This window comes from Oncorhynchus clarkii, chromosome 31 (genome assembly GCF_045791955.1).
Source record: "Oncorhynchus clarkii lewisi isolate Uvic-CL-2024 chromosome 31, UVic_Ocla_1.0, whole genome shotgun sequence".
Lineage (NCBI taxonomy): Eukaryota > Metazoa > Chordata > Actinopteri > Salmoniformes > Salmonidae > Oncorhynchus > Oncorhynchus clarkii.
Genome location: NC_092177.1, coordinates 35,689,605 through 35,710,414, shown reverse-complemented (window position 1 = coordinate 35,710,414; position 20,810 = coordinate 35,689,605). Strand labels below are relative to the sequence as shown.

Below are 20,810 nucleotides of genomic sequence, written 5' to 3'. Positions count from 1 at the left end.
CCATTGCTCTATGATCCACCACCAACCACTCGACTAGAATCTTCTTTTCCAGCTTGCTTTATTTTGAATGGATAACCTTATTTAGGTGGCTAATTAGCACCAATACATTTATCTCTACATTTCCTTCATAACACTATGTTTGAAAATCATTTGCTCTGAATTAGCTAAGCTAGTAGATATGTTTCAACTAGCTAAGATACCTAGCTTCAAGACGTGGTAACAGTGTGTGGTAAACAACTAGCTAGCTATGAAGTTGACAAAGTTACCGGGCATTAGATGTTGATTTATCTGTGGCCAATGACAATGGGCTTTCTTGGGCGGCTACTTCTACTGTAAATCAATGGAGCACCGAAGAGGGGTTTTGCTAGCTAGCTCTCCCAGCAGATGCTGTGGTGACGTAGTGTCCCTGTGAATGACAGCACCCTGAGCAAATCACACACAACCAAAGAAGATCAAAGACGCCTACGCTCTGTACTTTCTCTGTCCGCCCATCCACCACATAAAGCACTGAGCGAGGTTGAAACAGCTGCATTTTGGAGCTGCCTTACTCAACAAAAATTGACCAAAACAACAACCGACCACGTATGCTTTATTAGGTCAATCATTTTTTGCAGAAAATGTAATTGTTTTCTAACCCTAAGTTTGTTATTCCTCTGTATTTGGAATAGATGCCTGCCCTAAGTGCCTCTGCTTCACTGCTCCTACCATCTCTGCACCACTAGTTTCCATACCAGTCCCTTAGCCGCCTTGTTCATTGGCACCTCCACTTCCTCTCTTCGAAGGGACTGTTTAGCTAGCACATCTACTTCCTCGTTCCCTTCCACCTCCACTTGAGCTCGACATTGCCTTACTGGCTGCGCTAAATTTGTTTGGTTTTAGTTGTGTAAAGTATCACATGCTCAGAATATTAGGTTGTTTAGTGCACTGGAAAAATGTTTCCTGAACACAAGTTGCGCAGCCACGCCGTTGTTTTTATTGAGACAAAAATATGAAAAAAATCCAAAACGGAGGCTCAGATACAAAAATACACATTATTTATTAGGAATGATTTATGGTGTATTTATTTTGTTGTTAATACCGCAAAAGTACCAACATATTTTGACCCCTAAATGCACCAACATGGGTCATTTTTGACCCCAAATTGGAAATGATGGCAAAATTACATTTTCTGTCAAACAGTAACACTTTTTCTTTTATTAACCTTTTGTAACACAAGCTAATGGTTTAAATTCCCCAAAATATGCATATATTTTTACATTTTAACACATTTATAGTCAAATGTAATGTTTAAATTTTTTTAAATTGTCACGCCCTGACCTTAGTCTTCTTTGTTTTCTTTATTATTTTGGTTAGGTCAGGGTGTGACGAGGGTGGTATGTGAGTTTTGTCTTGTCTAGGGTTTTTGTAAATCTATGGGGTTTTGGTATGTCTAGGTATATGTAGGTCTATGGTGTCCTGAATTGGTTCCCAATCAGAGACAGCTGTTTATCGTTGTCTCTGATTGGGGATCCTATTTAGGTTGCCATTTTCCATTTTGGTTTTGTGGGTTATTGTCTATGTGTAGTTGCATGTCAGCACTTGGTTTAGCATAGCGTCACAGTTGTTTAAGTGTTTTTCGTTAATTAAAGAAGAATGTATTCTTATCACGCTGCGCCTTGGTCTCATCATTACGACGAACGTGACAATTTTAGTATGTTTTTCATGTTTTAAACAGTTATTTTGATCAATAGAAGTTTCATTTCAAATTTTCAGAAATGTTGGTAAATTAGCTTTTATTGTCTAAAGAACTTATTAAAGAGATGGGTGTTTTTTTCCACTGTCTAGTCATGGTACAGGGTTGTTACACAGTTTACTATTGAGTACACATTGTCAGATGAGCCACGTACAACTAGTATACAAAAAGAGTATATATATATATATATATATATATATATATATATACCACAGAAATTATATATTAACACAGAAATCATTGTCTATTTTCATGTCTGTAACTAGTTGCATAAAAGGATTTATAAAAAAATATGAATTTACCCCTGATGCTTATAGGGTTAATGTAAAACTTTATTCCAGAAATGTGCAGCATGCATGTATTTTATACTGTAATAAAAATGTTTATAACAATAAGCAAATTATTATTTTTAAACACAGTAAGCCCATCTATTGGCCAATGATTACAATCATGTTATTGGTTGATTGAGAGGTCAAAAGGGACTCCATTAGAAGAACTTGGTGGGGTCAGACTTGTCACACATCTGGACGTGGACGTGAGAAGTGATCCCTGGGTAGACACTTTGCATGATCAGCATGGTCCCAATCCTCTGGCCCTTCTTCACCACCCCAGAGTACTTGTCAGGCTTTACGTAGAACAGCTTAAAGCACAGACCTAGAAAACAGAGACAACCACAGTGTCAGTCAATCAATCAATTAGACAATTGATTCAACCATTACCCAATTATATGCCACATTATTCTTCCAATATCCATTCCGCCATGTGACATATTAGTTGCTCGTATACCTCAGTGACACAACAGAGCCAGAATATTGGGTTACGGGACAGCCTAAAAACACGCCACTTCAATACAGCCATGATCAAAAGTGATTTTTTCTTAGTGGTTAGGAGAACTTACACAGCAGGTAAGGAGAAGTAATGTAGCAGGTTAGGAGAATGAAGTTAAAGTTAAGAAAAGGAGTAGCACGTTCCCTGTGTGGAACCTAACTTCTTGGTTTAAACTGAGCTTTTTTTGTTTAATTCCTGTTTGTAAGTTTGTTTAAAATGTATGTATTGAGAGACGCAATGATGGTGATGGGGTGAGAGAAGCACCGAGCGGGAAGAGGAAAATGGTGTACGTATGTATGGTTGTGTATGTGTGTGTGTGCGTACGCGTGTATGTATGTATATGTATGGGTGTGTGTATGTATGTATGTGTGTATGTGTGTGTATATGTATATATATATATATGTATGTGTGTGTGTGTGTGTGTATGTATGTATATATATTTATATGCGTAGATATGTGTAAGTGGGTGCTGTTTTTCTTGTTTTCTTTCTGTGTACTTTGTCTCTGTTGTTGTATCTCTTAATATGGGTGAAAATTGTGAAATTCCAATAAAAATACTGTTACAAAAGAAAAGGAGTAGCGAAAATGCTTTCCTAACCTGTTACGACAATCACAGAGTGAAGTGGTTGGTTTTTAGGGAGTTCCATCGGAATACAGTGCATATTTACAAGCATAGCATTAACTTAACTATTTATCTTGGTTATTTAAAAAAATTGATTTAGGATAGACACTGACCTTCTCCACTGAGGTTGATCCCATCGTTGATGGCTGCCTTCTTCGGGTCTGTGTACACGATCACTTTCCCGTTGAGTTTCACGTCAAATGGAGCGTACACTGTGGCCCCATCATTACACACAATGTCCAGACCCTGATGCGCACGGCCTCCTCTGGACATAGATAGGAAAGGGTATTAAAGCTGGGGGGTTCACAAAGTATTCAGAGAGTATCTGATTCGCAACACTATGGTATGTTTTATTTCTTGTATTGTATACAGTAAGAGCATTAATATTGAATGAATGGGTTTTTAGATTTCAATCATTGTCATGGAATGTGGTTAACATCTTATCAACTAAAGTATGAGGTAAATTGCGCACAGTAAAATAATATAAAACCAAACTGATACATCAAAATGCATGCCACAAATACTACAGACACACACACTTGCCATACCTGCTTGCGCCGTGGTGTCCTTGTCCCCATCTGTCCCCTGTCCTCCTCCTGTTACTGGAGTTGTCGCTGCACAGCTGACCAAACTTGACCATCTCACACTCTGACAACACAGCTAGAGATGGGATGAACCACAGATATAATGACTAAGGAGGAAAACCTGTTATGCTGATATTTTCTACTAAACTATTTAAGTGTATTTATATTAAAATGCCAAAATTATATTGAACACAAACTGCATCCAGAACCAACCAAATTGCATGTGCGAGCTGGACAGCTACTTGATTTGATATTGCAATGGATTGACCTAATAGTTGAATGAATATATGTCATTTTTGGTTATTCTTACCTATGAGCACCACAGTAAACAAAAGAACAGCAGTCTTCATGGTAAAGCCTTAGATGATGCTTTCACTCATGGAGAAAATCTACAAGAAATTCTTGCTCAGCTTCCATCTGTGTTTCTGACTGCATAATGTCTGTGCTTAAATACCGGTTGAAGTTCAACTTTCCCAAATTGCACACCCTTGTTTCACACTCTTTCATCAGAGTAGGAAACCCTGAATTTGGAAATACTTTGTTTACTTTGTGAAATCCAGAAAAACATATATTTGGTAGAACAAAATGGTGGACAGCAGGGTAAACAGGTGGTGTTATGCTAAAATGTTTATTCTATTCTTCTAGTTAATTGACTTTATGTTCAAAATTCTTATATTTTATAATGTTTTATTGTTGTTGCATTGTCGAGAAGGAACATCCAATAAAACATTTCTTTGGACTTGAAACTTGAAGCCTGTCCCTGACCTTCACCTGTTTCTTGGCAAATAAGGTTTGTTCAGAATACTCTGATTGGGTTTTTTTTTTAAATACAGAAAAAGGTTGACAAATTATGACATTTGGGTCAACTATCACTTTAAGCAATGAATATACTCCAATAGAGAATAAACGTAAACTTTATAACAGAAAAAGTGCCTAACACATGGTGTACATTATACAATAATACCAAATTATAATAAAGAAAAACACATAATGGCCGTCTTTGACCTGTTAATGTTCAAGTGTATTGGTTAGTATGTAAAGCACCTGGTTATAAGAAACCATCAAAGGTATCACAAATGAGTTTTACATAATTGACCCTTTTGACCCTTGACCCTTGAAAAAAATCCTCATGGTTTCTGTGGGCTACAGGCTGGGATACTTTTCCTTTCTCTGATAGAAGTGAACAGAAAATGGTAAAACAGTGTGCCTGGGGCACATGTAATACTGACAGTCTGTACCTGGAGAGGTAAGAGAGTGGTGTCTTTTTTATACCCTTTCCAAAACCAAAATCTAACGGAGAGAAGTGTAGGTTGTGGATAAAGCTTTGTGGTCATAACGAAGATAACGAAGGACACATACTTTTGCTCCAAGTTAAGCAACTAAGTGAAGTTAACCTTTTGCATAATGTGTAATATCTCAACATATTACAAAGAGAAAAAAGAAGCCAGCTGCCACCTGGTTGAAGGGACATTTCAAAATGTTTCAACTTCATAAGATCAGTGTTCCCAATGACATAATGAACCAATTAGTAGACAATTTGTGGGCAATTCCTAATCATAATTGGTTAAAATCACAGGATGCACACCGATGATGACAGAACATAGAAACACGTAATTTTCACATATGTTGATATTGGGGTGGTGCTGGAGATGATGAAAATGAAGTTGAACAATTGTGACATTTCCCTTTAACAGTAACATAGCAAAAATAACATTCATTTCATATTCCATCTGTCATTGTTACGACCATTTTGGCTGGAGAATGTCCCAAAGTATTGCACGTTACAATTCTGAGGTAGATTCTCCATAAGGCACACGCATTCCAGTCTCTCACATTAGAGACTAGGAAGGAGTCGGGCTGCTGCCTTATAATTTACGAATTTAAACCCCACCCCCCATCAATCCCTCTATACCGCTCCCCCTCTGCGGGAGGGATATCTGTTCATCCATGACTGAGTGGGTATGCACGCCTCAATCATCAAGTTTGCAGACGACACAACAGTAGTAGGCTTGATAATCAACGATTACTAGACAGCCTACAGGGAGGAGGTGAGGGCTCTGGGACTGTGGTGCCTGGAAAACAACCTCTCACTCAACGTCAACAAAACAATGGAGATGATCGTGAACTTCAGGAAACAGCAGAGGGCGCACTTCCCTATCTACATTGACGGGACCGCAGTGGAGAAGGTGGAAAGCTTCAAGTTCCTTGGCATACACATCACTGACAAACTGAAATGGACCCCCCACAAAGACAGTGTGGTGAAGAAGGCGCAACAGAGCATCTTCAATCTCAGGAGGCTAAAGAAATTTGATTGTCACCTAAAACCCTCACAAACTTTAGCAGATACACAATTAAAAGCCTCCTGTCGGGCTCTATCACCTCCTGGAATGGCAACTGCACCACCCGCAACCACAAGGCTCTCCAGAGGGTGGTGTGGTCTGCCCAACGCATTACCGGGGGCGGGGGGGGGGGGGGGGGTAAACCATCCACCGTCCAGGACACATACAGCACCGGATGTCACAGGAAGGCCAAATAGATCATCAAGTATATCAACTACCTGAGCCACTGCTTGTTCACCCCGGAATCATCCAGAAGGCGAGGTCAGTACAGGTGCATCAAAGCTGGGACCGAGAGACTGAAAAACAGCTTTTATCTCAAGGCCATCAGACTGTTAAACAGCCATCATAAAACATTAGAGGCTGCTGCATAGACATATACTAGAAATCACTGGCCACTTTAAAGACTGGAGCACTAGTCACTTTAATAATGTTTACATATCTGGCATTACTCATCACATTTACAGTGGGGCAAAAAAGTATTTAGTCAGCCACCAATTGTGCAAGTTCTCCCACTTAAAAATATGATAGAGGCCTGTAATGTTCATCATAGGTACACTTCAACTATGACAGACAAAAGGAGAAAAAAAATCCAGAAAATCACATTGTAGGATTTTTAATGAATTTATTTGCAAATTATGGTGGAAAATAAGTATTTGGTCACCTACAAACAAGCAAGATTTCTGGCTCTCACAGACCTGTAACTTCTTCTTTAAGAGGCTCCTCTGTCCTCCACTCGTTACCTGTATTAATGGCACCAGTTTGAACTTGTTATCAGTATAAAAGACACCTGTCCACAACCTCAAACAATCACACTCCAAACTCCACCATGGCCAAGACCAAAGAGCTATCAAAGGACACCAGAAACAAAAATGAATGGCCTGCACCAGGCTGGGAAGACTGAATCTGCAATAGGAAATGGAAGACATACAAGACCACTGATAATCTCCCTCGATCTGGGGCTCCACGCAAGATCTCACCCCGTGGGGTCAAAATGATCACAAGAACCTAGTGAATGACCTGCAGAGAGCTGGGACCAAAGTAACAAAGCCTACCATCAGTAACACACTACGCCGCCAGGGACTCAAATCCTGCAGTGCCAGACGTGTCCCCCTGCTTAACTTCTTCGATATAGGGGGCGCTCTTTTAACAAGGAATGAGCCTACACTTTCTGTCATTTCCCCAAGGTGTCTGCAGCATTGTGAGGTATTTGTAGGCATATCATTGGAAGATTGACCATAAGAGACTACATTTACCAGGTGCTCGCTTGGTGTCCTCCGTTGCAATTATTGCATAATCTCCAGCTGCGTGTATTTTTCCATTTGCTTCAGAGGAGAAAACCAACTGCCACGAATGACTTATCATCGAATAGATATGTGAAAAACACATTGAGGATTGATTCTAAACGTTTGCCATGTTTCTGTCGATATTATGGAGTTAATTTGGAAAAAAGTTTGGCGTTGTAATGACTGAATTTTCAGGGTTTTTTCTTAGGCCAAACGTGATGAACAAAATGGAGCGATTTCTCCTACACAAATAATATTTTTGGAAAAACTGAACATTTGCTAACTAACTGAGAGTCTCCTCATTGAAAACATCCGAAGTTCTTCAAAGGTAAATTATTTTATTTGAATGCTTTTCTTGTTTTTGTGAAAATGTTGCCTGCTGAATGCTAGGCTTAATGCTATGCTAGCTATCAATACTCTTACACAAATGCTTGTGTAGCTACAGTGATTTGCGAAAGTATTCGGCCCCCTTGAACTTTGCGACCTTTTGCCAAATTTCAGGCTTCAAACATAAAGATATAAAACTGTATTTTTTTGTGAAGAATCAACAACAAGTGGGACACAATCATGAAGTGGAACGACATTTATTGGATATTTCAAACTTTTTTAACAAATCAAAAACTGAAAAATTGGGCGTGCAAAATTATTCAGCCCCTTTACTTTCAGTGCAGCAAACTCTCTCCAGAAGTTCAGTGAGGATCTCTGAATGATCCAATGTTGACCTAAATGACTAATGATGATAAATACAATCCACCTGTGTGTAATCAAGTCTCCGTATAAATGCACCTGCACTGTGATAGTCTCAGAGGTCCATTAAAAGCGCAGAGAGCATCATGAAGAACAAGGAACACACCAGGCAGGTCTGAGATACTGTTGTGAAGAAGTTTAAAGCCGGATTTGGATACAAAAAGATTTCCCAAGCTTTAAACATCCCAAGGAGCACTGTGCAAGCGATAATATTGAAATGGAAGGAGTATCAGACCACTGCAAATCTACCAAGACCTGGCCGTCCCTCTAAACTTTCAGCTCATACAAGGAGAAGACTGATCAGAGATGCAGCCAAGAGGCCCATGATCACTCTGGATGAACTGCAGAGATCTACAGCTGAGGTGGGAGAATCTGTCCATAGGACAACAATCAGTCGTATATTGCACAAATCTGGCCTTTATGGAAGAGTGGCAAGAAGAAAGCCATTTCTTAAAGATATCCATAAAAAGTGTTGTTTAAAGTTTGCCACAAGCCACCTGGGAGACACACCAAACATGTGGAAGAAGGTGCTCTGGTCAGATGAAACCAAAATTGAACTTTTTGGCAACAATGCAAGACGTTATGTTTGGCGTAAAAGCAACACAGCTCATCACCCTGAACACACCATCCCCACTGTCAAACATGGTGGTGGCAGCATCATGGTTTGGGCCTGCTTTTCTTCAGCAGGGACAGGGAAGATGGTTAAAATTGATGGGAAGATGGATGGAGCCAAATACAGGACCATTCTGGAAGAAAACCTGATGGAGTCTGCAAAAGACCTGAGACTGGGAAGGAGATTTGTCTTCCAACAAGACAGTGATCCAAAACATAAAGCAAAATCTACAATGGAATGGTTCAAAAATAAACATATCCAGGTGTTAGAATGGCCAAGTCAAAGTCCAGACCTGAATCCAATCGAGAATCTGTGGAAAGAACTGAAAACTGCTGTTCACAAATGCTCTCCATCCAACCTCACTGAGCTCGAGCTGTTTTGCAAGGAGGAATGGGAAAAAATGTCAGTCTCTCGATGTGCAAAACTGATAGAGACATACCCCAAGCGACTTACAGCTGTAATCGCAGCAAAAGGTGGCGCTACAAAGTATTAACTTAAGGGGGCTGAATAATTTTGCACGCCCAATTTTTCAGTTTTTGAATTGTTAAAAAAGTTTGAAATATCCAATAAATGTCGTTCCACTTCATGATTGTGTCCCACTTGTTGTTGATTCTTCACAAAAAAATACAGTTTTATATCTTTGTGTTTGAAGCCTGAAATGTGGCAAAAGGTCGCAAAGTTCAAGGGGGCCGAATACTTTCGCAAGGCACTGTATGGTTAAAAAGCATATTTTGAAAATCTGAGATGACAGTGTTGTTAACAAAAGGCTAAGCTTGTGAGCCAATATATTTATTTCATTTCATTTGCGATTTTCATGAATAGTTAACGTTGCGTTATGGTAATGAGCTTGAGGCTATGATTACGCTCCCGGATACGGGATTGCTCGACGCAAGAAGTTACGCCAGTACATGTCCAGGCCCGTCTGAAGTTTGCTAGAGAGCATTTGTATGATCCAGAAGAAGATTGGGAGATTGTCATATGGTCAGATGAAACCAAAATATAACTTTTTGGTAAAAACTCAACTCGTCGTGTTTGGAGGACAAAGAATGCTGAGTTGCATCCAAAGAACACCATACCTACTGTGAAGCGTGGGGGTGGAAACATCATGCTTTGGGGCTGATCTTCTGCAAAGGGACCAGGACGACTGATCCGTGTAAAGGAAAGAATGAATGGGGCCATGTATCGTGAGATTTTGAGTGAAAACCTCCTTCCATCAGCAAGGGCATTGAAGATGAAATGTGGCTGGGTCTTTCAGCATGACAATGATCCCAAACACACCGCCCGGGCAACGAAGGAGTAGCTTCGTAAGAAGCATTTCAAGGTCCTGGAGTGGCCTAGCCAGTCTCCAGATCTCAACCCCATAGAAAATCTTTGGAGGGAGTTGAAAGTCCGTGTTGTCCAGTAACAGCCCAAAACATCACTCCTCTAGAGGAGATCTGCATGGAGGAATGGGCCAAAATACCAGCAACAGTGTGTGAAAACCTTGTGAAGACTTACAGAAAACGTTTGACCTCTGTCATTGCCAACAAAGGGTATATAACAAAGTATTGAGAAACTTTTGTTATTGACCAAATACTTATTTTCCACCATAATTTGCAAATAAATTCATTAAAAATCCTACAATGTAATTTTCTGGATTTTTCTTCTTCTCATTTTGTCTGTCATAGTTGAAGTGTACCTATGATGAACATTACAGGCCTCTCTCATCTTTTTAAGTGGGAGAACTTGCACAATTGGTGGCTGACTAAATACATTTTTGCCCCATTGTATACATTATTCTATACTATTCTACGGTATCTTAGTCACTTAATAATGTTTACATGTTTTGCATTACTCAGCTCATATGTATATGCTGTATTCTGTAAGGACCGACGCCTGGGATGAGAAGCAGGTACGGGGAGTCAAACACTTAATCAGGAACAGACATAAAACAAAACAGGAACAGAGCCAGCACATGGGTATACAAGGACATATGACAATCAATGCAGAAGCAGGGAACAGAGCGGGGAAACAGACAGATATAGGGAAGGTAATGACAAGAGGTGATTGAGTCCAGGTGAGTCCAATAATCGCTGATGCGCATGACGGGGGGGATGTGCATGACGGGGGATGTGCGTAATGATGATAGCAGGAGTGTGCAATGCTGGAGAGGGGAAGAGCGGGAGCAGGCGTGACATTCTACGGTATCTTAGTCACTTAATGTTTACTTATCTGGCATTAGTAATCTCATATGTATATATTGTTTTCTGTACTATTCTATGGTTTCTCATTCACTTAATAATGTTTACATGCCGTTGAAGTCGGAAGTTTACATACACTTAGGTTGGAGTCATTAACTTGTTTATCAACCACCACAAATTTCTGGTTAACAAACTATAGTTTTGGCACGTCGGTTAGGACATCTACTTTGTGCATTTTTCCAACAATTGTTTACAGACAGAATATTTAATTTAGACTTCCATGTATCACAATTCCAGTGGGTCAGAAGTTTGCATAAACTAAGCTGACAGTGCCTTTAAACAGCTTGGAAAATTCCATGAAATTATGTCATGTCTTTAGAAGCTTCTGATAGGCTAATTGACATCATTTGAGTCAATTGGAGGTGTACTTCTGGATGTATTTCAAGGCCTACCTTCAAACTTAGTGCCTTTTTAAAATCAAAAGAAATCAGCCAAGACCTCAGAAAATTAATTGTAGACCTCCACAAGTCTGGTTCATCATTTTGAGCAATTTCCAAACACCTGAAGGTACCACATTCATCTGTACAAACAATAGTACGCAAGAATAAACACCATGGGACCACCTAGCCATCATACCGCTCAGGAAGGAGATGTGTACGCTCTCTTAGAGATGAATGTACTTTGGTGCGAAAAGTGCAAATCAATCCCAGAACAACAGCAAAGGACCTATTGAAGATGCTGGAGGAAACAGGTACAAAAGTATCTATATCCACAGTAAAACGAGTCCTATAACTACAGAACCTGAAAGGCCGCTCAGCAAGGAAGAAGCCACTGCTCCAAAACCGCCATAAAAAACTTTATGTAAACTTCTGTCCCACTGGGAATGTGATGAAATAAATAAAAGCTGAAATAAATCATTCTCTCTACTACTTTTCTGACATTTCACATTCTTAAAATAAAGTGGTGATCCTAACTGACCTAAAACAGGGAATTTTTACTAGGATTAAATATCAGGAATTGTGAAAAACTTTTTTGGCTATTTGGCTAAGGTGTCTGTAAACCTCCGACTTAAACTGTATCCTCCATTACTCATCTCATATGTATATACTATATTCTATACCATTCTAATGTATCTTAGTCCATTCTGCTCTGACATCGCTCGTCCATGTATATAGTCTTCATACATTCTTACTTAGAATTGTGTGTATTGGGTGAATGTTTAATTTGTTAGAGATTACGTGTTAGATATTACTGCACTGTTGGAGCTAGAAGCACAAGCATTTCGGTACACCCGCAATAACATCTGCTAATCAAGTGTATGTGAACAATACAATTTGATTTGATTTGATTTGATTTTGATATCTCTGTAGAGCCCTGATCGATTGTACCCTGATGCTCACAGGCCAGTCATGACAATCAATTATAACAACTTACATAACTCATACATAACTACACAACTTAGTGCAATCACAAGTACAACGTTAGCAACAGAAGTCTGATTTACATATAATTTGACTCAGGCGACCTCAAAAAATATAACCTTAACACTAAATGAATAACTGAATGAATAACATACTACATGTATCATCACTTTGCAATGTCCAACCTACAAATGCCAGAACTAGATTTTGAGATGACAATTGTGAAGCATAGGGTGCACGTGAAAAGGGCAAAAAACAAACTAAGAAGTTTAAAATAGTATCTCGCAAGATCCCTAATTCCAGATTAGGAAACATAAACCGGACATGGTTTGTGGTTAACATGCTCAAATCAAATTAAACTTTCTTTGTCACATGCGCCGAATACAACAAGTGTAGACCTAACCAACAGTGCAGTTCAAGAAAGAGTTAAGAAAATGTTTACCAAATAAACTAAAGTAACATAATAAAATAATGAAGCTATATACAGGGGGCACTGGTACCGAGTCAATGTGCAGGGGTACAGGTTAGTCGAGGTCATTTGTACATGGAGGTTAGGGTGAAGTGACTATGCATAGATAATAAACAGCGAGTAGCAGCAGTGTACATAACAAATGGTGTGGGGGGGGGCATTTGATTAATTGTTCAGTAGACTTATGGCTTGAGGGTAGAAGCTGTTAAGGAGCCTTTTGGTCCTAGACCTGGCATGCAGTAGCAGAGAAAACAGTCTATGACTTGGGTGACTGGAGTCTGCTGTCCAACTTCCAGCCACACATTCTGATTATAGGCTAGTCCTCACACACCCATGCACACAGACAGAAATCTATATGGGTATTCTCAACCTGGTCTCAGAGAATTTCGTATTATTATCTGTGTAAGTCCGAGACACTCCTTTTAGTGTGATATATTACGTTTCATATGGTATGTAATCATTTGTGGATGGCCATCAACCATTTTCTATGATTTGTTACAAATTACAATTTTTATTACTGTATATGTTATGAATTTGCGAAACATATGTGTCACACCCTGTTTCACCTGTCTTGTGCTTGTCTTCACCCCCCACCAGGAGTCTCCCATTTGTTCCCGTTATTCCCTGTGTATTTCTACCGGTGTCTTCTGTCTGTCTGTTGCCAGTTCGTCAAGTCAAGTAGTGTGTTTTTCCGTGCTCCTGTTTTTCTAGTCCTCCCGGTTCTGACCCTTTGCCTCCCCTGACACTGTACCCGCCTGCCTGACCATTCAGCCTGACCTCCAGACTGTCTGCTGCCCTGTACCTTCTGGACTCTGACCTGGTTTATGAACTTATGCTTGTCCTCGACCAGCCTCTTGCCTGCCCCTTGTTTTTCAATAAATATCAGAGACTCGAACCATTTGCCTCTGGTGTCTGCATCTGCGTCTCGCCCTGTGTCGTTATAATATGACATGTTACGAAATCTAGCTAGGTGGCTGGGTGGCTAACGTTAGCTATCTGGCTAATGTTAGCTAGGCTAAGGGTTAGGATTATGTTTACAAGTTAGCTTAAAGAGTAAAGGTTAGGGTTAGGGTTAGCTAAAAGGGTTAAGGTTAGGGTTAGGGGAAGAGTTGGCTAGCATAGTTAGTATTTGAAAAGTAACTAAAATGTAGTAAGCAGTTGACAAGTTGCTAATTAGCTAAAATGTGCAAGTTGTCTGTAATGATAATCAAATTTGCAACCTTCGGGTTGCTAGACGTTCACGTTATACGCCCACCCATCTTCATCTGTTACTTCTGACACTGTCCTGAGAACATAAACATACAACCATGGAGGTAGAAACATTTGATGACAATTGTTTATGGATACCATACTGTTTCTGCTGCTAACCATAGATTTGTGCCTATACAGTAAGTACCTGCCCATATCTAAAACATGGGTTTCTTTGATACGTAAAAGTTGAAGATATAACGGACTTGCATCTGTGATAAAAATATATCCTCTTGTGGTTGAATTGGTTATTACATGCATTAGATGTAAACAAAGCATTCACGTGTAGCTCACCAGTCAAAGTTAGAACTGCAGTAGACTTCTCTTCCAGCTCACTTTTGCCCTTGTCTCCAAGACCGCTGGAATAGGCTTGTCATCAATCTTCTTGTCTCTTGGCTTGTGCCACTGTTGTGTCTCTATGTCCTGATAACGTTGAGTGAGTGCATGTCACCAGTAATTTTTTTTCACCTCACACATTGTAAATTAAGTGTTTGTTTATATCCATTGCAAAAGATAGTTCCTCAGTATTTGAAAAATCTTTCCAACACTACCGGCCTCGTTAATCACCAAGCCTCGGTGTGGAAGAGAAAAATATCATGATCTGATGATCCCATATATCCAGTTGGAAACAGCTGTCTGTCCTGAGCTGTCTGTCCCGAGCTCACTGGCGTGGGAAACTCTGAGGGCCCGTGAATAGGCTACTTGATACAATGTTGCAAGTTTGTTAGCAACTGCTTCGGTCCAGATCCAGTTTTTTATTTAATTTAACCTTTATTTAACTAGGCAAGTCACTTCACTAGCAATAGCTCAAGTCAAGACAGATAGAAACTGAGGCAGACAGGCGGAGTAGAAAGATGAATGTGATTGAAAGAATCAGAATTTTCATCATATTTTCTAGTGTTTTTATTTGTTGGCTTTAGGCCTATGTATTTACTTAGTCGACGATGGAAGTCCTAGGCCTACCGCTGCATTTAATCACATAGGAAGTTCCATGAAAAAAACGTGCCAACCTATAGATATCAAAGGCCAAACAAGAGAGGTATAGCTGTGGTGGAAAATAGGAAACCACTAGACTTGTTTTTAGACAGAGTGAATTATGGATCAATGCTACTTGGGAAATCCATTTAGGATCTTCAAGGAAAATCTGGAATGAGTTGGAGGAAAGTGTGGAGTCGGTGAGAGTCACTGTCACGCCCTGACCATAGTTTGCTTTGTATGTTTCTATGCTTTGTTTGGTCAGGGTGTGATCTGAGTGGGCATTCTATGTTGGATGTCTAGTTTGTCTGTTATTTGTTTGGCCTGATATGGTTCTCAATCAGAGGCAGGTGTTAGTCGTTGTCTCTGATTGGGAACCATATTTAGGTAGCCTGTTTTGTCATTGTGGGTGATTGTCTATGTTAGTTGCTTGTGTCAGCACAGTTCTTATTATAGCTTCACGGTCGTTATTTGTTTATTGTTTTGTATAGTTTGTTCAAGTGTTCTCTGTTCATTAAATTCACGATGATCACATACCACGCTGCATTTTGGTCCTCCGATCCTTCCAACTACTCCTCCTCAGAGGACGATCGTGACAGTCACAAGAAGTGGTCATATTTCGATTTTTTTTGTATGTCTGCTGAGCAGAATAAAAGTGTTTTAAAACTCCAAAAGATATCGGAGTGAAATGTTTCCTGTATGGATTTTCGTAGCAGGGCACCTATCAAGGGGGTTATTTCTGGGGTGGCGCAAGAAAAAAAGGCAGAGGATATTACTGAAGACATCGATGGAGTGGTTGGTGCACGTCAACTGACCTGTATGGTGGATGGAGAAAATACATTTGCTTCATCCATACTACGGTTCTTTGCCAAGGGCTAAAATAGAAGTCATTTCTATTTCTGACGCAGATTGCGTTGCAAGTCCTGTACCCACGTGCCATCTCCTCATTGCTTATACCCACGTGGGTGATTGAAAGACGAACTGTTTTGCCGGTCATCATGATAATACTATGAAAGTTTAGATGCCAATCACCTTATAAGTTCAAAGATGAAAAACTCTGGAAGGAGGAGAGATGACTAGAAACTATTCGGTTGACCGTTTTATGTGTGGGTTAATTGTCGGAGGAGAGGACCTTGTGCATTTCAGGTAAAATAACAACTCAATGTTTATATCCCAGGACAAAATTAGCTAGCAACAGCAAGCTAGATAAATAGGACAAATTAGCTAGCAAGTGCAAGCTAAATTGCCATAAATGTTTCATGCTTTTCGACCTGTCCCCAAATTAATGTCATTGGTTCTGTTACGTCCGTCGTTAAAGGAAGACCAAGGTGCAGCGTGGTAGGCGTACATTTTCTTTAATTTAAATGTTTCACCAAAAACAATAAACAACTCAACAAACGTAAAGCTATGAGTGCAACACAAAAAGATAATATCCAGGCCTCCCGAGTGGCGCAGTGGTTAAGGGTGCTGTACTGCCATCAGAGTCCCTGGGTTCGCGCCCAGGCTCTGTCTTGGGGTGACATTCAGCCTTCATCTCTCCCGTCTCTCCCGAGCCCGTACGGGAGTTGTAGCAATGAGACAAGATAGTAGCTACTACAACAATTGGGGAGAAAAAGGGGTAAAATTCAAAAAATTATTAGTATTATTTTTTTTAAAGACAATATCCCACAACATAAAGTGGGAAATGGGCTGCCTAAGTATTGGCCAGGTTGCCAGGTGCACGGTGTAGCCTCCGACACATTGGTGCGGCTGGCTTCCGGGTTGGATGCGCGCTGTGTTAAGAAGCAGTATGGCTGGTTGGGTTGTGAATCAGAGGACGCATGACATTCAGCCTTCGTCTCTCCCGAGTCCGTACGGGAGTTGTAGCAATGAGACAAGATAGTAGCTACTACAACAATTGGATACCACAAAATTGGGGAGAAAAAGGGGTAAAATTCAAAAAAAAATGTTTTTTTAAGACAATATCCCACAACATAAAGTGGGAAAAAGGGCTGCCTAAGTATGATCCCCAATCAGAGACAACGACAGACAGCTGCCTCTGATTGGGAACCATACTGGGCCAAAAACAAAGAAATAGACAACATAGAATGCCCACCCCAAATCACACCCTGACCTAACCAAATAGAGAAATAAAACGGCTCTCTAAGGTCAGGGCGTGGCAGGTTCAGATTTTGTTTTGATATTTTAACCTGCGTGTCGTGACCGCGATTGGTGTAGGGGGACAAAATACATTTATGCACGATGGCACGATGGCGCAGACACTATATGTTTCTATATGTTTCTCCATGTTCGCAGGAAGTTAAAAGCTTGTCCGAGTTAACAACAGTAACCAAGGGGGGTTATTTTGCAAAGGGTTAATTACTGTAACAATACTGTTAGAATAATTTCACTGCTTCTATATCCATTTTTCATGACATAAATCAGTATTACTTAACCAAACATCTTGTAGTTTAGGTTGTTGTTTTGGTTTAACAATACATATTTTAATGAAATGTGAATGCTGTTCTAAACCTGCCGACATATAACACAGACAAATTTCATCAAGGAGTAAACTTGTCCAGTTTAAGTTTTTTTCTTTTTTTTTAATCTTTTTTTTTTTGAATTTTACCCCTTTTTCTCCCCAATTTCATAGTATCCAATTGTTGTAGTAGCTACTATCTTGTCTCATCGCTACAACTCCCGTACGGGCTCGGGAGAGACGAAGGTTGAAAGTCATGCGTCCTCCGATACACAACCAACCAAGCCGCTGCTTCTTTAACACAGCGCACATCCAACCCGGAAGCCAGCCGCACCAATGCGCCGGAGGAAACACCGTGCATCTGGCCACCTTGGCTAGCGTACACTGCGCCCAGCCCGCCACAGGAGTCGCTGGTGCGCGATGAGACAAGGACAACCCTACCGACCAAGCCCTCCCTAACCCGGGCGACGCTAGGCCAATTGTGCGTCGCCCCACGGACCTCCCGGTCACGGCCGGTTACGACAGAGCCTGGGCGCGAACCCAGGACTCTGATGGCACAGCTGGCGCTGCAGTACAGCGCCCTTAACCACTGCGCCATCCGGGAGGCCCCAAGTTTAAGTTTTCTAACTTACAGTGTTCACGTCCGTTTCATCATCACCCTCCTCCTCTTCCTCAGTGACATCTGTCTTTCTCTGGCTGGACACAAGAAAAGAGACAAACCACACATTAGAGACTTGAGTGCAAAGCTTCGATAAAATAAGGGAGTGACTATTTTCACAGACACGTATTGTTAGGCATATGAAACCTAGTTTGTGGAAAGCTGGTAACGTTTCAGTCAGACGATCAGAATAAAGTGGAACCACTATTGGAGCTTCAACTTGCAGTATAACTATGCTTATAGGCCTAACTTTACCTCGCTTCAGGATGCCCTGGGCGAGGATTTTGGGGGACTTCCTGCTGTCCTGCTATTTGACATTGGTCTACTTGACCATGCTTGCCCTCGTCATGGTCCTTTGTCGGTAAACTCACATTGTCACAGTGACCACAACTAGGAGAGTGACCAGAGCACCAGCCATCACTGCAGTGGATATGGCTAAAGGGAGACGAGGTAGGACTTAGTTCGAATTTTTACTTTGTTTGTCAGGTTTTAGAGTGTTATGTGCTTAACTTTAGACAAATCGTCCGTGTCTGTGACCTCGGAATATCTGAACTCTTAGCCTTCTCTCACCACCACTCATTGCGTCAAGATCCATTGTGCAGTCAAACAAAGCAAGACAGGACTAGTGTCACCTGCAAAGGCTGCAATAGGTAAAAATGACAGGTAAGTCACAACGTATTAACAGAGAGTCACATGATACATAACTTTACAACAAAGTGAGACTTCATGACACACACTGGATTTTTGTTGCATGACCAACGCTACGGTTTATCTCCGTTTTTCAGTGAATGCATCAATAGCAGTGTCATCATCCATAACAGAGTTATAGCAATAGTAATAACATAGGAAAGTACAAAAGGGAATCTGATCTTAAGTTGAACATATGACATCAGCTCTTTGCAGCCACATTCACGTCAGTAGGACTAAGCACAGACGTGGCCTAAGCTCAGGGCCCTGAATATGATCAAAATGTGCTGAATCTCAACTTCTCCACTAGATGTCGGGCTACACCACTTTTATTTCTGGCATGTCTTGGTTCTTCACCTCATTTCACCTCTGTTTCACCAATTAGCTAGATATTTGAACTACAGCCAATCAAACCAACTACAACCAATGGCCAGTATTGTTTCTGTTACTCACATTGTATTGCACAAGTACTTACATAAGGGCCCGTGTTCATGATTTAGTGACAGAGAATTTGAGATGACGATGACAGTTTAGATGTTCCGTTTGTACTCCCACTCATTTCTCTTCAATTGTATTTTGAGTCTCACTGACCACCACAAACAATGTATTTGTTTTCCTGAGTATACTGCATGTGTCACCAAACAGATTTCACCTCAACAACCCTTACAATAGATCAAAACCTCATCCAAATGTCATTCAGGTTTCAGTTTAGGTTCCTGTGTTCAGACGCTGGGTTCTCTGACGGTTATCCTATTTTTCTAATAATCTTCATGAGAAAATAAATTACCTTTCAGAGCCTCTTTGGAGAATCAATTGAAATGACGTGGGGGAGTTACTCTGGGGGTGCTGTGAATTGCTAAACCTGATTGTCTGTGGTTTAATGGCCATGCTAAGGCTTTCCAGACCATTAGAGGAAGAAACCATTAGCCTCACAGGTCATTTAGCCTCCATTTTGTCAGCCTACTATGAGGCTGGTAGTGTCTGTTATGGGTTTGCCAAAGCTAACCCTGTTGACATGGAGAAAGTCCATTGATTGGTCTAGTAGTTAAGTGTGTGCATCCTAATTGCTCTAATGCACATGCACACACACACGTACACACACAGCATGCATACTCACAAACATAGAGGTATAAATGTGTGTTTCTTTGTCCTATACATACTGTACAGAAAGTGCCCATACAAGGGTGTAAACACACCAACATTCATACTCTTTCTCCCTCCTTCATTTAGTTACTGAGTACAATTAATAATTATTTGGCATTTTAACCAAACTTAACTATTTTGGGAAGTTCAAATGGGCCATTACTTTTATAGATTTTTCAGATTTGCATTGTCTCACATCTATAGCTACCCTTCTCATCTTTCGTCCAGCTTCAGGAGACTGAAAAGATTTGGCATGAGTCCTCAGGTTCTACAGCTGCACCATCGAGAGCATCCTGACTGGTTGCATCACTGCCTGGTATGGCAACTGCTCGGCCTCCGAGGCACTTCGGAGGGTAGTGCGAACGGCCCAGTACATCACTGGGGCCAATCTTCCTGCCATCCAGGACCTCTATACCAGGCAGTGTCATAAGAAGGCCCTAGCATTGACTCTGTACCGGTACCCCCTGCATATAATCTCGCTATTGTTATTTTACTGCTGCTCTTTAATTACTTGTTCCTTTTATTTCTTATTCTTTATTCATATTTTTTTTTAACTGCATTGTTGGTTGAGTAAGCATTTCACTGTAAGGTCTACACCTGTTGCATTCGGCACATGTGACTAATAACATGTGATGAGATGTGATTTGATGCTCAGCAATTGGAGAGGAAATAATGTCATGCTGAAGAGAAGTTTCTAATCAAATGTAGTTCATCTCAGAGGTTCAACCGGTATGGCTGGTCTGAATGGATAGCTCGCTTTGCTTCTTTCAGTAAGCACAATACAATTCACATTGCTTCCTCTTCTATGTGCATAATGGGAATG

At 40.6% G+C, this 20,810-nt stretch overlaps 1 protein-coding gene across 1 annotated transcript; it reads right to left on the bottom strand.

Moving 5' to 3' along the window:
• Nucleotides 1-1,020: 1,020 nt before the first annotated feature.
• Nucleotides 1,021-4,229, bottom strand: LOC139391245 (leukocyte cell-derived chemotaxin-2-like). Its single transcript, XM_071138893.1, has 4 exons — nucleotides 4,077-4,229; nucleotides 3,731-3,842; nucleotides 3,296-3,447; nucleotides 1,021-2,386 (listed from the first exon to the last, which is right to left on the bottom strand). Exons 1-4 carry the CDS (start codon nucleotides 4,114-4,116, stop codon nucleotides 2,220-2,222), a joined length of 471 nt encoding a protein of 156 aa, XP_070994994.1. The 5' UTR covers nucleotides 4,117-4,229; the 3' UTR covers nucleotides 1,021-2,219.
• Nucleotides 4,230-20,810: the final 16,581 nt, after the last annotated feature.

Excerpts from the sequence above, each read along its gene's own strand:
- LOC139391245 (XM_071138893.1), bottom strand. The coding sequence starts at position 4,116 with ATGAAGACTGCTGTTCTTTTGTTTACTGTGGTGCTCATAG. Across the intron at positions 3,843-4,076 it reads GTTTACTGTGGTGCTCATAG|CTGTGTTGTCAGAGTGTGAG; the intron begins GTAAGAATAACC and ends TCCCATCTCTAG. Across the intron at positions 3,448-3,730 it reads GGACACCACGGCGCAAGCAG|AGGAGGCCGTGCGCATCAGG; the intron begins GTATGGCAAGTG and ends ATCTATGTCCAG.